The sequence below is a fragment of the Brachyhypopomus gauderio genome, chromosome 4 (genome assembly GCF_052324685.1).
Source record: "Brachyhypopomus gauderio isolate BG-103 chromosome 4, BGAUD_0.2, whole genome shotgun sequence".
NCBI classification, from domain to species: domain Eukaryota; kingdom Metazoa; phylum Chordata; class Actinopteri; order Gymnotiformes; family Hypopomidae; genus Brachyhypopomus; species Brachyhypopomus gauderio.
The window spans coordinates 3,928,160-3,944,449 of NC_135214.1; the positions used below are offsets into that span (position 1 = coordinate 3,928,160).

Below are 16,290 nucleotides of genomic sequence, written 5' to 3' on the forward strand. Positions count from 1 at the left end.
TATGTCACCATCCCCAAAAACCGCCTAATGTCTGCTGTGTTCTGTGGGACAGGCATGTCTGTAATGGCTCTGATTTTGTCAGGGTCAGGTCCAATGCCTGCTGCGCTGTCTTTATGTCCTACAAACACAACTTTCGACTGTGCAAAGGTGCATTTCTCATTTAGTGTTAGTCCTACCTCTTGAAGTCGTGTCAGGACAGTTGTGAGCCGCTCATCATGCTCCACTGTATTTTCTCCAGATACGAGGACATCATCTGCATGGCATATAACCCCTTTAAGACCCACCAAGAGCTGGGACATGCATCTTTGAAAATGTTCTGGCCCAGAATTTATCCCAAAAGGGAGTACATTGAAACAGAAACGGCCAAAGGGAGTAATAAATGTTGTTAGTTCCCTACTTTCTTGTGCTAAAGCCACTACGTGCATCCAATTTTGGGAAAAATCGTGCGCCATTCAGCTGTGCTAATGACATTTACATTTACATTTATGGCATTTAGCAGACGCTCTTATCCAGAGCGACTTACAAAAGTGCTATGTAGTTGCTTGGAATCTCCAAGGTAGTATAGATAGTCCTGAACACAAGGTACTCTAAGCTGGAAAAACCACTAGACGAAAGTCATATAATAACTAACAATTATACCTGAATATACACATCACCTGAGGAAAAAGACAGTAAGCAATTCCTATAACCCAATTATGCACAATACCTGAGAAAAAGACAGTAAGCAATACCTGTAACAAACACCTGAGGAAAGAGACGATAAAGCACAATAGACGAAGCATAATTATGTAAAGACATAATGATGTAAATGACTGGTCCACTAAAGGCAAGATATGTCTTTCTCTGCACACACTTTCTTTAAGCTTGGTGAGGTCAACACAAAGTCTGATTTTGCCATTGGGTTTTGGGACTACTACAATCCCCGCACACCACTCAGTGGGTTTCTTTATCCAGGGGATGACCCCCATTTGCTCCATCCTTTTCAGTTCCTTTTTGACTTTTTCACTTAGGGGTATTGGCACACGGCGAGGGGTTGTAAGGGCATAGGGGACTGTATCTTCTTTCAGGCGGATACGGTAGTCACCTTCCAGTCTCCCTAATCCCATGAACACCTTTGGGAATTTCTTCTTGAATGTTTTCTCTGGTTCCCCATTCACTTCCGGTGTGCCAATTTCCTCCATTTGCTCAACAAGGTGTAGTGCTGTAAGTGCTGGTAAGCCCAGCAGTGGCCTGGCTAAATTATGAATGACAAACACTGGTTGAGTCTAATCTCTGTTCTTGCTTTCAAGGCTGCACTGAATCTTCCCTACCACTGCCAGCCTGGCACAATTTGGGCCAAACAGTTTTTGGGGGGTGTGCAGTAGGGGGCCGTCTCTTTATTCAGTCTGGTAGGAATGGCGGTCACCGCTGCCCCTGTATGTAGTTTAAAGGATACTACTGTGTCATTCAGTTTGACGTCTGAGTACCAGCCAGTGCTGTCTGATTTCACCTCACCTAGAAACAGGCTGTCCTGGCAGAGTTCCTCTTCATCTGGCACCTTGTGTACAAGCTGCTTAGACTTGCAGATGGCTGCAAAGTGTCCTCGTTTGTGACATTTCCTGCATGCAGCCTCTTTGGCAGGACAGTCTTTCCAATTGTGTGACTGAGCCCTCCCACATCTATAACAGACAGATGATGTAGCATACCTGTTGTGCACTCCCCTCTTTATACAGGCAAGCGAAAGCATGTGCATCTCTTCACTAGGCTCTTTAATGGGTGCCTGGCCACTCGCACAGCGCAGCAAACCCTGTTGTTATATCGCAATCTGTTGATCGCTGTTGATTCTTATTTGAATCTTTTGTTTTAAGTTATACTTTTTAGTCATCAGTGTGTTTGTATTTTCAGAGTATTGCACCAAAATTAAGTACCATTCATGGCACCCCCACCGATGATTATGCCCTAGATCAGAAATGATAAAAAGTCAATATGTAACATATGTTTGCAAGCTCAGGCAAGAGAAAATGAAACAAAGATATTTATTTTATGAGTCACTAATACCATGCACAGAATACCATGCAGTAGGAAAGGGGACGTTTTGACAATAAGAAACGAATTACTTGTAAGACACAATCTACTGTTACATAACATCTACCACATATTAAACAGTGGACCTGGAGCTGCTGTCGTGTGAGTGCAGACCAGAGACTGTATATATAATGGACGGTACGTCACTGTTGACTCCCATTGTTAACTTTTGAAGCCACCAAGATGGCCGCACGGACACCGCCATATCTTGGATACGCTTGCGCAGTAGATGAAAATTGGAGCCAGAGCATGCGCATTAGAAGCGGTAGGCAGGACAGGATATGCCCACCAGTATAGACACTTTTGACGTTTTACAAAATAAACAAAGGTAAAAGGTTTTAATACTGCTGTCGTTTTGCTGTCGAGTTTTGCTGTTGAGCGTGTTCACGTTTGAGCGTCTGGTATTAGAGGTCAACCAACGCAGCTATTAACTGTCAATCATCTTATCGCCACACCCCTTTAAATAACACTTAATAACTTCTATAAAATCTGTTTATCATAGAGAAAAACACTGGGAGAGATACTCACGCAATGGGGTCTTATATAATTGACAAAATATAATTGCTCAAAAAACTTATTTTACGTGTAATAATAATTCAAAGTTTCTCGTCCGGCCCGTTCACTTACATGGGAATGGGCGGGGTTAAAAGTTGTACTGCAGCCAGCCACTAGAGGGCAGCTGACTCACGGAGGCTTCACTTTTCACTCGTGTCGTCCAGTCCACTTATATATACGGTTTCTGGTGCAGACCATGCTTACAGTAGTTGCTGGAATAGAGATAATTGCTTAACTGAAGGAGGGGCAGACCAGATGAAAGTTGTGCTAGGGATCTTGGCAGCCTCTCTAAGTGGGAGGAGTCAGCCCTCCACCAAAGAATAAAAGGGGAGGAGCACAGGGGGGTTAAAAACAGGGAGGGGAGGAAGGGTGGGGTTTCTGATGTTCCACAATCCTGATAATGGTTCAGTTATTCCATAATCCTTTTATAGTTTAGGCACTTTTAGGCACCAGGTTGAGGTGCTTCCCCAAAACGCTAAGGATGCCACAAGATATTAGACACTGAATGTATTTTATTCTGGGTTACAGCAAACCAATTTCATTAAATTAAATGACAATGTAAACACATCACACTTAGGTAGGCCAACATTATGCAACAAACACTGATCAATAGCAACTCTCACTTACATGCATTAAAAATCAAAGGTTGGCTTATTTTCCCTTTACAGTACATGTTAAATGTAGTTGTTCTGTACAGCAAAGTAGATCAGTCAATATTCACCCACGATCAGAGGAATCATTATTCTTAAATCACAGTAACTAGGGCTGGGAGCTCAGCCTTTAGAATGAAGAACAGAAACGTAAAAAAAAGGTGATGGTGTAGAGGAAGCTTCATACTACACGGAGAACAAGATGAGGTCCTCCATATCTATACAGTTCCTACACGTGACCAGTGCCTGAGTACCATGGGACAAAAAAATCAGCTAATACCGCCAAAATAAGCACAGTGAGAGAGAACTAGGAACAGTGTGTCCAGAGCTGAGGATAATAAATAAGCAAAATTGTTTTTATGCAGTTGTGCAAATTTCCAATAGGCCTATAATGCTTTCAAATAAAATAAACAGATGAAAGGTGAATTCATATATACTCATTATGGTTTGTCTCTGAGCAGCACCTACAATTTAACATTTCATTTGTTAACACATTTACAACATGTAGTTTACATATTTTAAATTATGAAGTTTGTTGATCAATATCAGTTATCAGATATTATGAAAAACACAATATTACCATTTCACTATGATTTCACATTCAGTAATATGGAGAGAAACACATGACCTATGGTTGGAGCAAAAACAAATAACCAAAGCATGACAGTGACTGCAGTGTATCAGTTCTAACCACAACACCTTGTCATTGATACTGGAGCTCTGATATGAATTTAGAGAAAACCTTAGATGAACTTTTTTTTTTAATTGTAAATTTAAAACTGAATATTCGTTTTGATAAATAATATCCAGATAAAAGCAATATTCTGCTCTATTTAACATCTGAGTTCGTTATTCCTTGAATTTTATGTTTACAAAAACAAACATTTCTCAGTTCTTAAATTACAGGCACCACACTGAGGCATGTGATACATGAAATAAAGATCCCGCTACAATGTTCTCAGCTTTCTCTGTTCTCCCCTCACTGAATAACTAGGATGGAGTCACAAACGAGCTAGAACAACAGTTAAAGAACAGCGCAGTAAAGCAGAGCACCTGCTCCAGACCTGAGCCCCCGGAGAGGAGCCCAAGCCCCCGGTCAGTAGTTAGAGTCAGGCACTCCCGAGACCTTTCCCCCCCTCCCGCCTCTACGGGTCCATACCGTCCAGGAACTCTTGCTCCGTTATGAGCTCCACTCGCTACAGCACTGCTTTGGCACCAGCCGGCGGGTAGTCAGCAGGCGCACCAGGGCAGGTCGTGGAGCCTCCGAAGGAGCAGCAGAGCGTCTGGAAGAAGGGTGCTAGTTGGGTGATGGAGGAGAGCGAGTGGAGTGTGAGCAGCGGGAACTGCCTGCCCTCCGAGTCAGATTCACCTACCGTCCCGTTCAGCTGCTGGAAAACACAGGATCGATGCACAGGCTTGACCACATGCACATTTCCTAAAGCGCATTTTAGCATTCTGTATGTATATGCAAAAATAAACAGCAGACATTTATTGTTTAAGATATTTACCATCGGTCACTCATGTGCACCTTACAATGTTTATGTATGTGCAAAAAACTTTATAATGACATAAACCTGTTTACCCCATAGCGTTAGTGAAGTCCTTCCAGGATTCTGACCACATGCAGCTTACATTCCTGCTCTCCCTCTAAGACAGTGGTGCCTGGTCCATCATACTTTTCCACATCCACTTCAGGCACAAATGCCCAGCGATACCTATAGAACATGTTCAAACATGCATACACACACACACACAAAATGCATGCATGCACGCATGCAAACACGCGTGCACAACCCCATGCAATCTATATTAGCTATAGCATGACACCAAAACATACAGTAAATGTAGGTTATGGATGTGCAGTCCCTCACATCTGGAAGAGGGGCATGTGATCCGGAGGGAAGGACACTGCAGCGTCCAGGAACTTGCTGGCTGATAGATACATGTCCAGCTCTGTCTGGGGAAAAGACAACACACCATTCTTCCCCTGACCTCCTCGCTTAGTCCTGAAAGAGATGTACAAAGGGATGGATGAATGGATGGATGGATGGATGGATGGGTGGATGGATGGAAATGTTGATGACAGATATGCATTAGTGTCTATTATAACAATTGTCCATGCTGTGATACTGAGATGAATTGTCAACGTGTGTGCAAGAGCCTCCAAACTGGACCCATCCTGGAGTGCAAATACAGCTGCCTGGTCAGACAAATGCCATTTGTCATGCTGATAGAGAAGCTGATCAGAATTCATCAAAAGAAACACGACTCTGTGAATCCATCTGGATAGGGGTCAGCAGTGCATTAGGGCCACGGCAGAATATCTGAATGACACAGCATATCTGATCATTGTTAGAGAAGATGATCTATTCATGGCTACATGTTATCCCTACTCTGGACTGTGTTAGAAAAGTGAAGGATCAAACAGTCAGATAGGAAAGAAACAAAGAACTAGTGAAGAAGTGAAAACACATATTTAGTGGTGTCTTGTAATCACTATTTGAGTGTGACACATTTCTATAATGGACCTCACAAAAATTATGAGCAATATCCCTGGTTACACGCCAGGTTACTGAGAGGTTGCAAGTCCATGGTTTCCACTGCTTCACGCTGACTCAGGACCTTTGACCTCCAACCCTCAAATAGCTTATTGAGCTTTCCAAGAGAAGAAATTAGGTCAGCCCACTTGCTGGAAGACTCAAAGTTACGTAGCGCCTTCTTGATGACAGCAGCGTAACTACGGTAACGGTAGCCATTCTGAAGCTTGGCCTCCTCAGGATCCATCATGCCTCAGTTCTATACCAGCATGCTCAGCATCCGTCTGCACAGGAAGGGAAGACTGGGTGGAAGAAACAGAGAAAAGAGGGAGTAAGTGAGCACAAAATAGTGAACGAGCTACAGAAAGAGAGATAATGTTACACCCAGCTACACTCTTGATAACCTCATGATTACCAGGTTTCCGCTCCCTTCACAGCACTGAGAGAGCTCTCCTCAGCATACTAAATAATCTGCTCCTTTCCTCTGACTCTGGCCATACATCTGTCCTTCTGCTCCTTGATCTAACTGCCGCTTTCGACACTGTTAACCATAAAATACTCCTCTCACGTCTTTCCAGTATTGGTCTCTCTGAATTCATGGTTATCGGCACCAAGTCAGCCATCTCTGCCTTTTCTGGATGCAGTCTACTTGTTGATGACAGTTAGCCAGTCACCTACTGTACATAATTTAGGTGTTCTGTTTGACTCCTGTCTCATGTTTGTACCACACATCAATTCTGTCTATAAGTCTGCCTTTCTCCATCTATGAAACATTGCTCGGCTTTGGCCCATACTCTCACCTACAGCTGCTGAAACCCTGGTCCATGCTTTCATCACTTCTAGATTGAATTATTGGAACTCACTGCTCTATGGTCTACCAGTGAAAACACTTCGCCCTCTTCAGTACATTCAAAATTCTGCAGCCAGAGTCCTTATGTCAGCAAAAAAATGTGAACATATCCCTCCAATCCTCCATAAACTACACTGGCTCCCGGTTTCAGAACGCATCCGCTACAAAATCCTTTTAATGACTTTTAAAGCCCTGCATGGCCTTGCACCTGTTTACCTCTCCAACCTGTTGCACCCCCCATGTTCCATCGCGTCAGCTCAGGTCCTCTAACTCAGTCTATTAACCATCCCAACATACAGACTTTCCACTATGTGTGGCAGATCTTTCAGTGTTGCTGACCCCACTCTCTGGAACTCTCTACCTTCCTCTGTTTGCTCTTCTACCTCTCTTCCTTTTTTCAAAGCTCAGCTAAAGGAGGGGCAGTCATGGCCTGGTGGTTAGGGAACTGGTCTTGTGACCGGAAGGTCGTGGGTTCGATTCCCAGACCTAAGGCCATGAGTGAGGTGCCCTTGAGCAAGGCACCTAACCCCAACTGCTCCCTGGGTGCTGGGCTAGGGCTGCCCACCGCTCTGGGCACGTGTGATCCACAGACCCCTAGTAATCACTAGTGTGTGTGTGTGTTCTGACTGCACATATGGGTTAAAAGCGGAGGACACATTTTGATTGGGGTGTAAAAATCACAATTGACAAAATATGGCACATTTACATTTTTTAAAGACCTTTCTGTTCTCTTATTATTTCCACTCTCGCTGATACTCCCCAACTCTCCCCTCTTATATACTTCCATGTTCATGTAAAGCGACCTTGGGTTTGTGAAAGGTGCTATATAAATAAATAATAATTATTATTATTATGATAGCCAAATAACAGTCACTCTGCATGTTACTTGAATTATATGCAAATAGTATTTATATGGTTTGTTAACATTTGAAACATTATTTAACACTATTGTTGGCGAGTAGGTTGTATTATATGTAATGCTAATGTTTCCTGAAAGGTTGTAAGGCCCAGAAATACCAAACTTTTGCAGTACCACACTCAAGTACATACACCCACATTGGCCTGATGGTGGCGCTTTAGCGCAGCATTTTGTGTTTTGGTCCATATCTACCACACCATAGGTCCTAGAAACAAATTGCACTTCTGGTGTATTCATTGGCTCAAGCCAAACAAAAAAGCCTCTTGTACCCCTAAACTCCACCAGCTTAGATGTTTTGCTAATTTGCATAATATGCAAAACCTACTAGTCCTTGGTTTACATCTCATTATCATTATCTAATTATCTCATCTCATTATCAACAAAATTGTGATATAAAAAAAAGTACACTGGCTGACCAGAAATGAACATTTTAAGTCCCCAAAATGTCTTATTTCATCACTGTAATATCAGTATGAAAGTACTTGGGCTCAATCTACTGGCTAAATACTGGAACTGACTGAAAGTATTGCTTACATGAAAACTCCATACACAGCTAATTTCAGGATGTGATTTATATCTATGATCTGAATAATGTTGCCAATATATTTTGTCACCTAATACATTTTGATCTTTTGGGCCTTTAGTTTCTCATCTGAAAACAGTTCAAGCATTCATATCAATGCATTCGCTCAAAACAATCTATTGGGCCTCGTGGTCTGCTTAGTCCTATAGGGCCTATGCCTGCATGAACCCAGAATTGCCATTTGCGGTTATATTATTAATATAACTGTTGTACAGGTACTGGAACAATATATTATTTTCATATCATATAGAGTTTTTCTTTTACAGTCATATTTAAACTCATGTTGTGTGTCAGTTCTTCATTATGAAATATACAAAGTAGCAGGGGGCACCATATGCAAATATGTAATTTGTCAACAGACATAATAATAACATGCAGTAAATTATATTTTCAAGACCGGCTATAAAATCTGCTATACTGCATAAAGTTGACATGGATGTGAGATCAAAGTAGCAATCGATGCAAAGACATTTTATAAACCTATAAGAAAGCAATAGAACCAAAACAAGACATTTCCCCCTCACTAAAAACTTTAATAAACAGGAATTCCTAAACAAAACACAAGTACAATACAACAATACATGTGGAACCTCAAATATGGACAGCAATTGAATTTATAACCTTTATTATAAGTATATTCAGTTGTTTTAGAAAATCTTGGAAAAATATATTTAACATGTAGATGTCACGTTGAGGACCCGGCCCCTCCCTTTTGGGCATGTGTCTACGTCGTCTACGTCTACTCGTCTGCGTCTGTGGATCTCCGTGGGTGTGGTTGTGTCTTGTGATAATCCGTCTCACCTGTGGCTCATCTCGTAATCACGCGGGGCTTATGTGGTTTGTCTATTTAATGTGCGCTCGCGCAGTGTCCTGTGCTCGTCGTTGTCTAAAGTCTACACGTTGGCGTTTACGTTTCATGTTCTACGTGCGCTTTATGCGCTATCTGTGACTTAAATAAAAGTGACGTCCGTCGCCACAGAAGGATCTGTGTCTCCTCCTTCATGCCGCACCGAACGTCACAGTAGATCATTTGCTAAACACCTCTATATTTCACTGTAAAGCCAAAATCTAGACATAAATTTGTTATTTTGATGCAACTACTGCTTTTTAATCCCTACATTTGCTACAATACTAAAATATATTCAAATAAAAACTCTCTCTTAATTAATCTGTTTTAGGTAGAGTTTGAAGTGTACCTTAAAGTGCATTACAAAAGACAATAGTCATACTTGGCAAGGATAAGAGCTACAGTTAACACATCAACATAGAACAACACTTTGCAAATGTCAATATAACCCTGCACCCTGCACACATAATTACACACTTTCAATATGTAAAATACCTGAGTTAATGCAAGCATCCCAATACTCTTTAGCTTCTATTAAGTTTCACTCTATTTGGAATTTAATATGTAATCTTGAACATAATGAATAGTTTCCTCATCCCATATTTAGGTTTTACGATCAATTACAAGGTCAAGTCAAGTCAAGTCAAGTCAAGTCAAATTTATTTATATAGCGCTTTTCACAACACACGTTGTCACAAAGCAGCTTTACAATGGTATGGGATCCACAAGGCTTGATTGGCTATTAAGAACAAAAGATAAATAACATTTGGAAACTGGGAAAAACCATTGCTGATATTGCTTGACATTTTCTATCAAGATTCCCAAGGAATGAAAAAGAATAACAACACTTAAAACATCTTGGTATTTAAGGATCATGTATGATGTCACGGTCACAGCTCTGGACCCTTCCCTGTGGGCGTGTCATTATGTCGTCTGCGTGCAGTTATGTCCATGTTTGTAGTTCCGTGGGTGTGGGGTTTTTTAGTGAGCGTGTTCGTAGTATCACCTGTGCCTTGTCTCGTGATCACTGGGGAATGAGTTAATCACCTATTTAATGTGCGTTCGCACAATGTCTCGTGCTCGTCTTTGTCTAAAGCTTGTGTCGTGTGAGTGTGCCTGTGCGAGTGCTTGCGCAATCCGCGCCGCACTCTGTTAACTGTTCACTAAATAAAACGTTATATGTTGACATTACCCGCTCGTTGTGCCTGCCTCATCCCTCCGTAACATATGAAACATACAGTGGTAATAAAAAAAAACATTCTTTAAAAAAAGGAAATAAAAATTAAGACAGTTAAATATGGCATATGAGTGAACTCAATACCAGACAATGTTGGTTCTTCATTAAAGTATTTTTTTCCTATCTTACTTTAGCCTTACTTTGTTCAAATTAAATGCTTATTACTATGAATGGCATATCATGCCTAAATAACCCATGTGCAACCAGTAAACAATATAACAATAAAAACTTATGAGATCAATCTTTATGGCCGTGTAAAGACTGAACTATAACATAAGAACTTGAACCTGTGCCAACATGTGATACATTGACAATAATCGTCTAAAGCACCCAAGATTTAGGAGTTGTGCTCTGTTGCCAGAGGAGAAGAGGCAATTTCTAAAACCTGCATGAGAAGCTCGTCAATGACATCACAATCAAAGTTCACTTGCTCAAGGTCCAGTGCAGGCACATAGTTCACCAGGAGACGTCCAACATTGTGCCTGAGTTCCTGTAACATGAGGCTAGAGAGAGTAAAAAAGCAAAAACAAAAGGTCACTTTACATTCGATACTGTACCTACATGAGTTCAGGTCAGGAAATTACAATTTCATTTGCCATCTCGGACTATATCTATTGGTGGTGAGCTCCATATTTACCGGTACACCTGTGTGGCGCTGTCTCCTTGTCCACTTTCACTCTCTGGTCCTCTCCGTGTCCCATCCTGAGGGACACTTCCTGGGACAGATGGTCCTCCTGTAGCAATTCCACCCTCATCTCGGTTGGGATGAGGACAGTCTGTCTGGGACCCTTTATCATCTATGCTTAATTTCACATTATCACATTCTCTTTTCACTTCTAAATCCTTCTGTAGGTTTTTACAGCGAGTCAACAAAACACTTTTCTCCTCCTCTAGATGTTTCAGCTGTGTGTGATGGTATCATAGATGGGAACAAAAGGAAAGAAGGGCTATGTAAGACCACAGTGACATGACAATAAGGTCTAATTTAAGCTCATACTTTATTCAAGGTTCATAGAAGTCTTCCAAGGTCAAATTCAAGCACTTTCAAGCTGTGGTAAATATTTACATATTTATACAAACACACACTGACTCAAAATGATTCATTCACTTTTCATCACATTGACATAGACCCTCACCCTGTTCTGTAGCTCTTCCTCCTGTTCGGTTCTTTGGTCCATTTCCTCCACCCGACATGCCAGTTCATCATCCACTTCTACAAATGAAGATGTACCTAGCTCACTCCATTCTCCTGCTCCTGTGCTACTGTCCTGGCTCTCCGCCTTCTTCTCCACCCACGCCTGGGCCTTCTCCTTCTTCAGATCATCCAGCTCACGTCTTAGCTGCTCCATCTCTCCCTGCGTCTGCAGGTACAGCACCTTGTAGTCCTGTTCCTCTGCACTCCTCAACGTCTTCTCCAGCTGGTCCTGGGGGCTCCTCTCAAGCTCTTTCATCTGGGTTGCCTCGTTGATCTCCACCAGGTCGTCACGCTCCCCATCCGGACGATCCCGAATCAGGTCCTGGAATTTCATCCCCGTTTCTCGATCATGTGATTTGACAGCATAACAAATGGTGTTTTTTGAGTCCTCACAATTGCTTTGCTCATCAGCTTGTCGCACCAGCTTCACTATGCAGCTTTCCAGCTTTTCCTGTTTCAGTTTCCTCTTCAGATCTTTGTTCTGCCTGGTCAACCTCTTCATCCTCTGCTGCTCCGCGTTTTTCTGCTCCTGCTCCATCTAAAACAGAGACAAACTCATTTCTCAAATCAACAGTGACAGCAGGCCCTATATTGACAGAAAATAAAAACAGTAAACTAATGCTTCACTCCACTGAGAGGACAAATACACTGATTGGAGACTAAAGGTCACATGGCTCAGCTGAGAATCAAACTCCCATCTATAGAGAACACCATGGACATTTCACTGGGTTTGCCAAGTGGGTTTCCTCATTAACCACATGAAACTTCACACACAGAGGACCTTACACGCTGTGTCTGTTTCATCTTCTCCTCTCGCTCACTGGACCAAAAAAAAAAAGTAAAAACTCATGAGCACATGCTAGCACACACGCACCATACGTTATATAATATATTATTGATTGGTTCCTACAGCACGTTTCTTGACTCACTGCTGTTTGTGGGTTTTCTGATATACTTGTTCATCGTCAGAATCTTCAGGCTCCTCTGGAACTTCACAGCTCCTAAACAGGGCAGGTAATCATGTAAGCACAGGAATATACACAAACACACACCAAACACACACAAAAACACACCTGAACTGTGGATCAACGTTCCTGCGGCAGGACCAATCGGAAGGGAGTTCATTAGTATCTATGCCATCTGGAAGTTTCCGCCACTTCTGACAATCAGCACACCGCACCCAGTTTTGGTCCGGATACTTCCTACAATGCACAGACATGCACACACATCTCAAGGAGCCAGCAACAACAACACACTTTTTGCTTTTTGTTGTTTTGTTAGACACTCTTAGCTTTAAATGCACAAAGTGAACGTTTAACTCCAATCAGAAAATTTGTGTGCCTTTTTAAATTATTTACTTTGGAGCCAGCATCTAAGCCCTAATGAAAAAGCATACAAGATAAGGTGAATAAAATGCGTTTAACTCACGGAATATCCTCTATAGTTAAAGCAATGTCTGCATTTTTCCCGAATCTATGATTGACCTCTTTCCAATATTCTTCAAGCTTGTTATTTAGACTGCACATGGTTTTCCTGCACAGACAGAAAATAACATTCTTAATTGTGCTGTTCATTAGAAAGCTTTAAGTGAAGATCACATGCCCATTAATCTCTGTAAAACAGACCTGTATTCGTCTGTGTAGTCGAAGTCCTGTTTGTTGTGAGTTGGTGTGAGAAAGTTGCACTCTAACACACCAATGACTCCCACTCCAATTTTGTTTGCCTGGTTACAGAACACAAAAACTACAATTTCAGGTTTCATTATTGACATTGTTTACATTTACTTATTCTGCATTTGAGAGATGACTTACTGATCTGAAGACCGAGATCAACCAAACAGGTGGCATCATTCTCCTGCTTACCTGAATTAGCTCGGACATCTCTGCTGTGGGACTGTGTGGCTGTTACCTTCTTATTATATTCACAGAATAAGCGGTATAACCTCGGTTGCTGGTTTATTGTCAATTATCCCTCTGCTACCTGCCCGATTCACTACAAGTGAGTAGAATCTTCTCCAGTGTATAGACCTGTACCTTCTGTACCTCTGCGACATGCCTCTTCAGTGAAAGATTTTATAGCAGAGTAACACTCGTCTTAAAAGCCTCCTCAATAGACATGTGCTGTATCCTGCACACTAAATAAATATGGTTGATATACTTTGGTTGAGTGCACATATAGTGCCACGTCGGTGAGAAACTTACCTTCAGCTGGCAGGTGACTCTCTCGTAGGCTTTGATGAGGCGGTTTTTGTGGTACATCATAATACCATATTGCTCTTTGCTCTTGGTGTTGAAACCAAATGTGATTGTAATGGGTTCCTAACAACAACAACTTAAGGACCGAAAACAGTCAAAGCATATAAAAATATTTTGATAATTAGATCTCACACGTTCATTAGCAGTTATCCACTGGACGTCCTCAATGTGCTATTCATTCACTCTCTCCATTACTTGGTAGAAGGATACAATGTTTGGGATTTGTGGTTTGTATTTGTCCTTGAAGCTGCATGCTAGACTTTTGGAGATGAGCTCAGTTCTTACCTTCTGCCCTCGAATGATAATCTGCATTTTGGGTTTCAGGTAGAGAACACTGCAGTATGCCTAATCCAGGAATTTTCATGAACACACATACACATTGCACTGGGTTAGGTAGGTGAACCTCTCCTACTAACAACTATACCAGTCAGCATAATGGCTGGAAGCTCACCCGCAGTGAGAAGTCGCTCTCCTGACCCGACTGCATTACGTGCTCTTGCTTTTTGTACTGCTTCCCGTCTGGCAGGATTCTGATGTCATAGCGATCGGTCGAGTAGTCAAAATCCACTTGTCCTGATGAACTCCTGTAGTGGAGTAAAGTTTCGTACAATGTCAACATTCTATTACAACCTGCGAGAGTTATCATATTTTTGGACAGAATTTTAATAACCAGTTTAATAACTCTTTCTTTCACTTATTCACTGATATACTTTCTCATATCTATCTTTCTTTTACATCTCTTCTCTGGGAAAATACTCACTTGCGGAGGTTCCAGATGATGATCCGGGTCCCGGCGGAGTTTGTTGATAACGGACCTTTGATGGCGTTGAGTTCACACAGCAGCTCCTCTTTCGTGTTAAACAGCGAGTAGTGAAGGATATCTTCCAGACTTGCAGCATGCTCCGACACAGGGCAGGAGAGTGAGCCAGGTCAAGGGCCAAAAGGTCATTCAGAGGTGATAAACATAATAAGGGAACTAAAATCTTAAAGCCCTTCTCAACCAACAAGGATTGGGTTTCATTCTAGTCTCTGGTTCTGAGAACCTTGATGCCATCAAAGAAATGGCTGTTTTTGGACCAATATTTGTTGGAACTAGGGATGTGTCATTAACAGAGGAAGTGGCACAGTGCACAACAGAATTAAAAAGTAGCACCCAGACGGCAGAGCGCACAGATTACCTGCAAGCATTTTGGCCATTTGTTTCAGATATTTGTTTATATCCAAAAGGCATGTATGGATCACAGAGATGTATAGTAAAGAAGTAGAACTACTTCACTACTGTACTTAAGTACTAAAATGCTGTATCTGTACTTTACTGGAGTATTATTATTTTTCTCTTACTTCCACTTTTACTTCACTACATATTTTCCATTAGTTTAATACTTTTACTCTGAGAGAAAATATGCTTCTTTCAGATCTCACCCCTTTGTCTCTATGGAGATTATTCTTTGTCTGCTGTCTGTCTATATACAATCAACAAGCTGATGCGGCAACCATCAAATCCCTGAGAAGTGTTGATGGTTGCCCACCTTTGCATGCCCAACACCTATGTCCTTTGTTTGTATATCCTTTGAAGTCTTAACCCTCGAGTGACGACTATCAACTACCCAACCCAATGTTGATTGCGCAAGTGCCCTCACCTTCATCCCACAGTGACCCCTCATTAAATTCCTCTTCTTCCTCACCTTCATCCCTCACTTACCCCCCTTAAACTCCTCATCTTCCTCCTCCCACATTCCACAATGTATATAAGGTCCTCCCAAACAGACCACAGAAGAACTGGTCGTAATCCACTTTGTTACATGCTCTGTGTGTCAATAAACTTGTCAACACTGAAGCCGTCCAGTCTCCTGACACCTGAATCTGATTCCTGAAGGCCGAATTTTTAACAACTACCTTTTTGACGTGCTACATAGTTACATGTTACAATTATAAACACGTTAGCTGGCGCTGTCTCATGAGAAAACGTGCATGCTCCGGTCACGTCCCGCCTCTGTTGCTGCCTTCAATCAACACTTGAGCTTCGTAATCTAGGTTCACTTGATGCGTCATGACTGGCGCAAGGGTCCACGCGGCAAAAATGACGCAATCGCGGTGGCTCCACCTATGCGCGTGAGCAGGGTCTGGCCGTATATCTCACCTCTGACGCTTAGTTCATCTGTGGGACCTATAAGCCCTTTTCACACTTCCGCATTTTTTCTTCCGGAAGCTCTCGTTGCAGGGTAAAGTTACTTCCGTTAAACATTAAACAATGGCAGAGTCCAAGAACAAGAGCTTTTGCAGTGTACCAGGGTGTTTCAACTTGAAGCAACTTGAAACAGCCTTATCTCAGTTTCCATGGTTTTCTGGATGACGATGAGCAGAAAAGAAATTGGGTTTGTGCAATTAGGAGAGATGAAGGGGAAAACTTTGTGATACGGAGGGGAAGTACCTTTGTGTGTAGCCAGCATTTCACTGCTGCAGACTACATAGTAGGAAGCTCGCGACTAAAAGTTGGTGCTGTTCCCAGCCGGTTTCAGTGGAACAGTTACCATGTTTCCGCTTAAAGGCATTTGAAAGAGCAAGCTCTCGGCTGGGAGTAGATGTTCGTCCACCAGA

At 42.0% G+C, this 16,290-nt stretch overlaps 1 protein-coding gene across 3 annotated transcripts in view; it reads right to left on the reverse strand.

Moving 5' to 3' along the window:
- Nucleotides 1–9,648: 9,648 nt before the first annotated feature.
- LOC143511900 (MORC family CW-type zinc finger protein 3-like) overlaps nucleotides 9,649–16,290 on the reverse strand; it is a 29,421-nt gene continuing 22,779 nt past the window's right edge. For 2 of the 3 annotated variants that reach the window (XM_077001624.1, XM_077001627.1), the window contains exons 5-16: nucleotides 14,453–14,612; nucleotides 14,144–14,276; nucleotides 13,903–14,037; nucleotides 13,639–13,755; nucleotides 13,063–13,160; nucleotides 12,866–12,970; nucleotides 12,511–12,639; nucleotides 12,367–12,438; nucleotides 12,224–12,257; nucleotides 11,379–11,975; nucleotides 10,880–11,145; nucleotides 9,649–10,745 (exon numbers count right to left, since the gene is read on the reverse strand). In XM_077001624.1, coding sequence (XP_076857739.1) covers nucleotides 10,580–10,745; nucleotides 10,880–11,145; nucleotides 11,379–11,975; nucleotides 12,224–12,257; nucleotides 12,367–12,438; nucleotides 12,511–12,639; nucleotides 12,866–12,970; nucleotides 13,063–13,160; nucleotides 13,639–13,755; nucleotides 13,903–14,037; nucleotides 14,144–14,276; nucleotides 14,453–14,612 — 2,012 coding nt within the window. In that variant the 3' untranslated portion in view covers nucleotides 9,649–10,579. The remainder of the gene's footprint in view (nucleotides 10,746–10,879; nucleotides 11,146–11,378; nucleotides 11,976–12,223; nucleotides 12,258–12,366; nucleotides 12,439–12,510; nucleotides 12,640–12,865; nucleotides 12,971–13,062; nucleotides 13,161–13,638; nucleotides 13,756–13,902; nucleotides 14,038–14,143; nucleotides 14,277–14,452; nucleotides 14,613–16,290) is intronic. The other variant, XM_077001626.1, reaches the window with a different exon arrangement.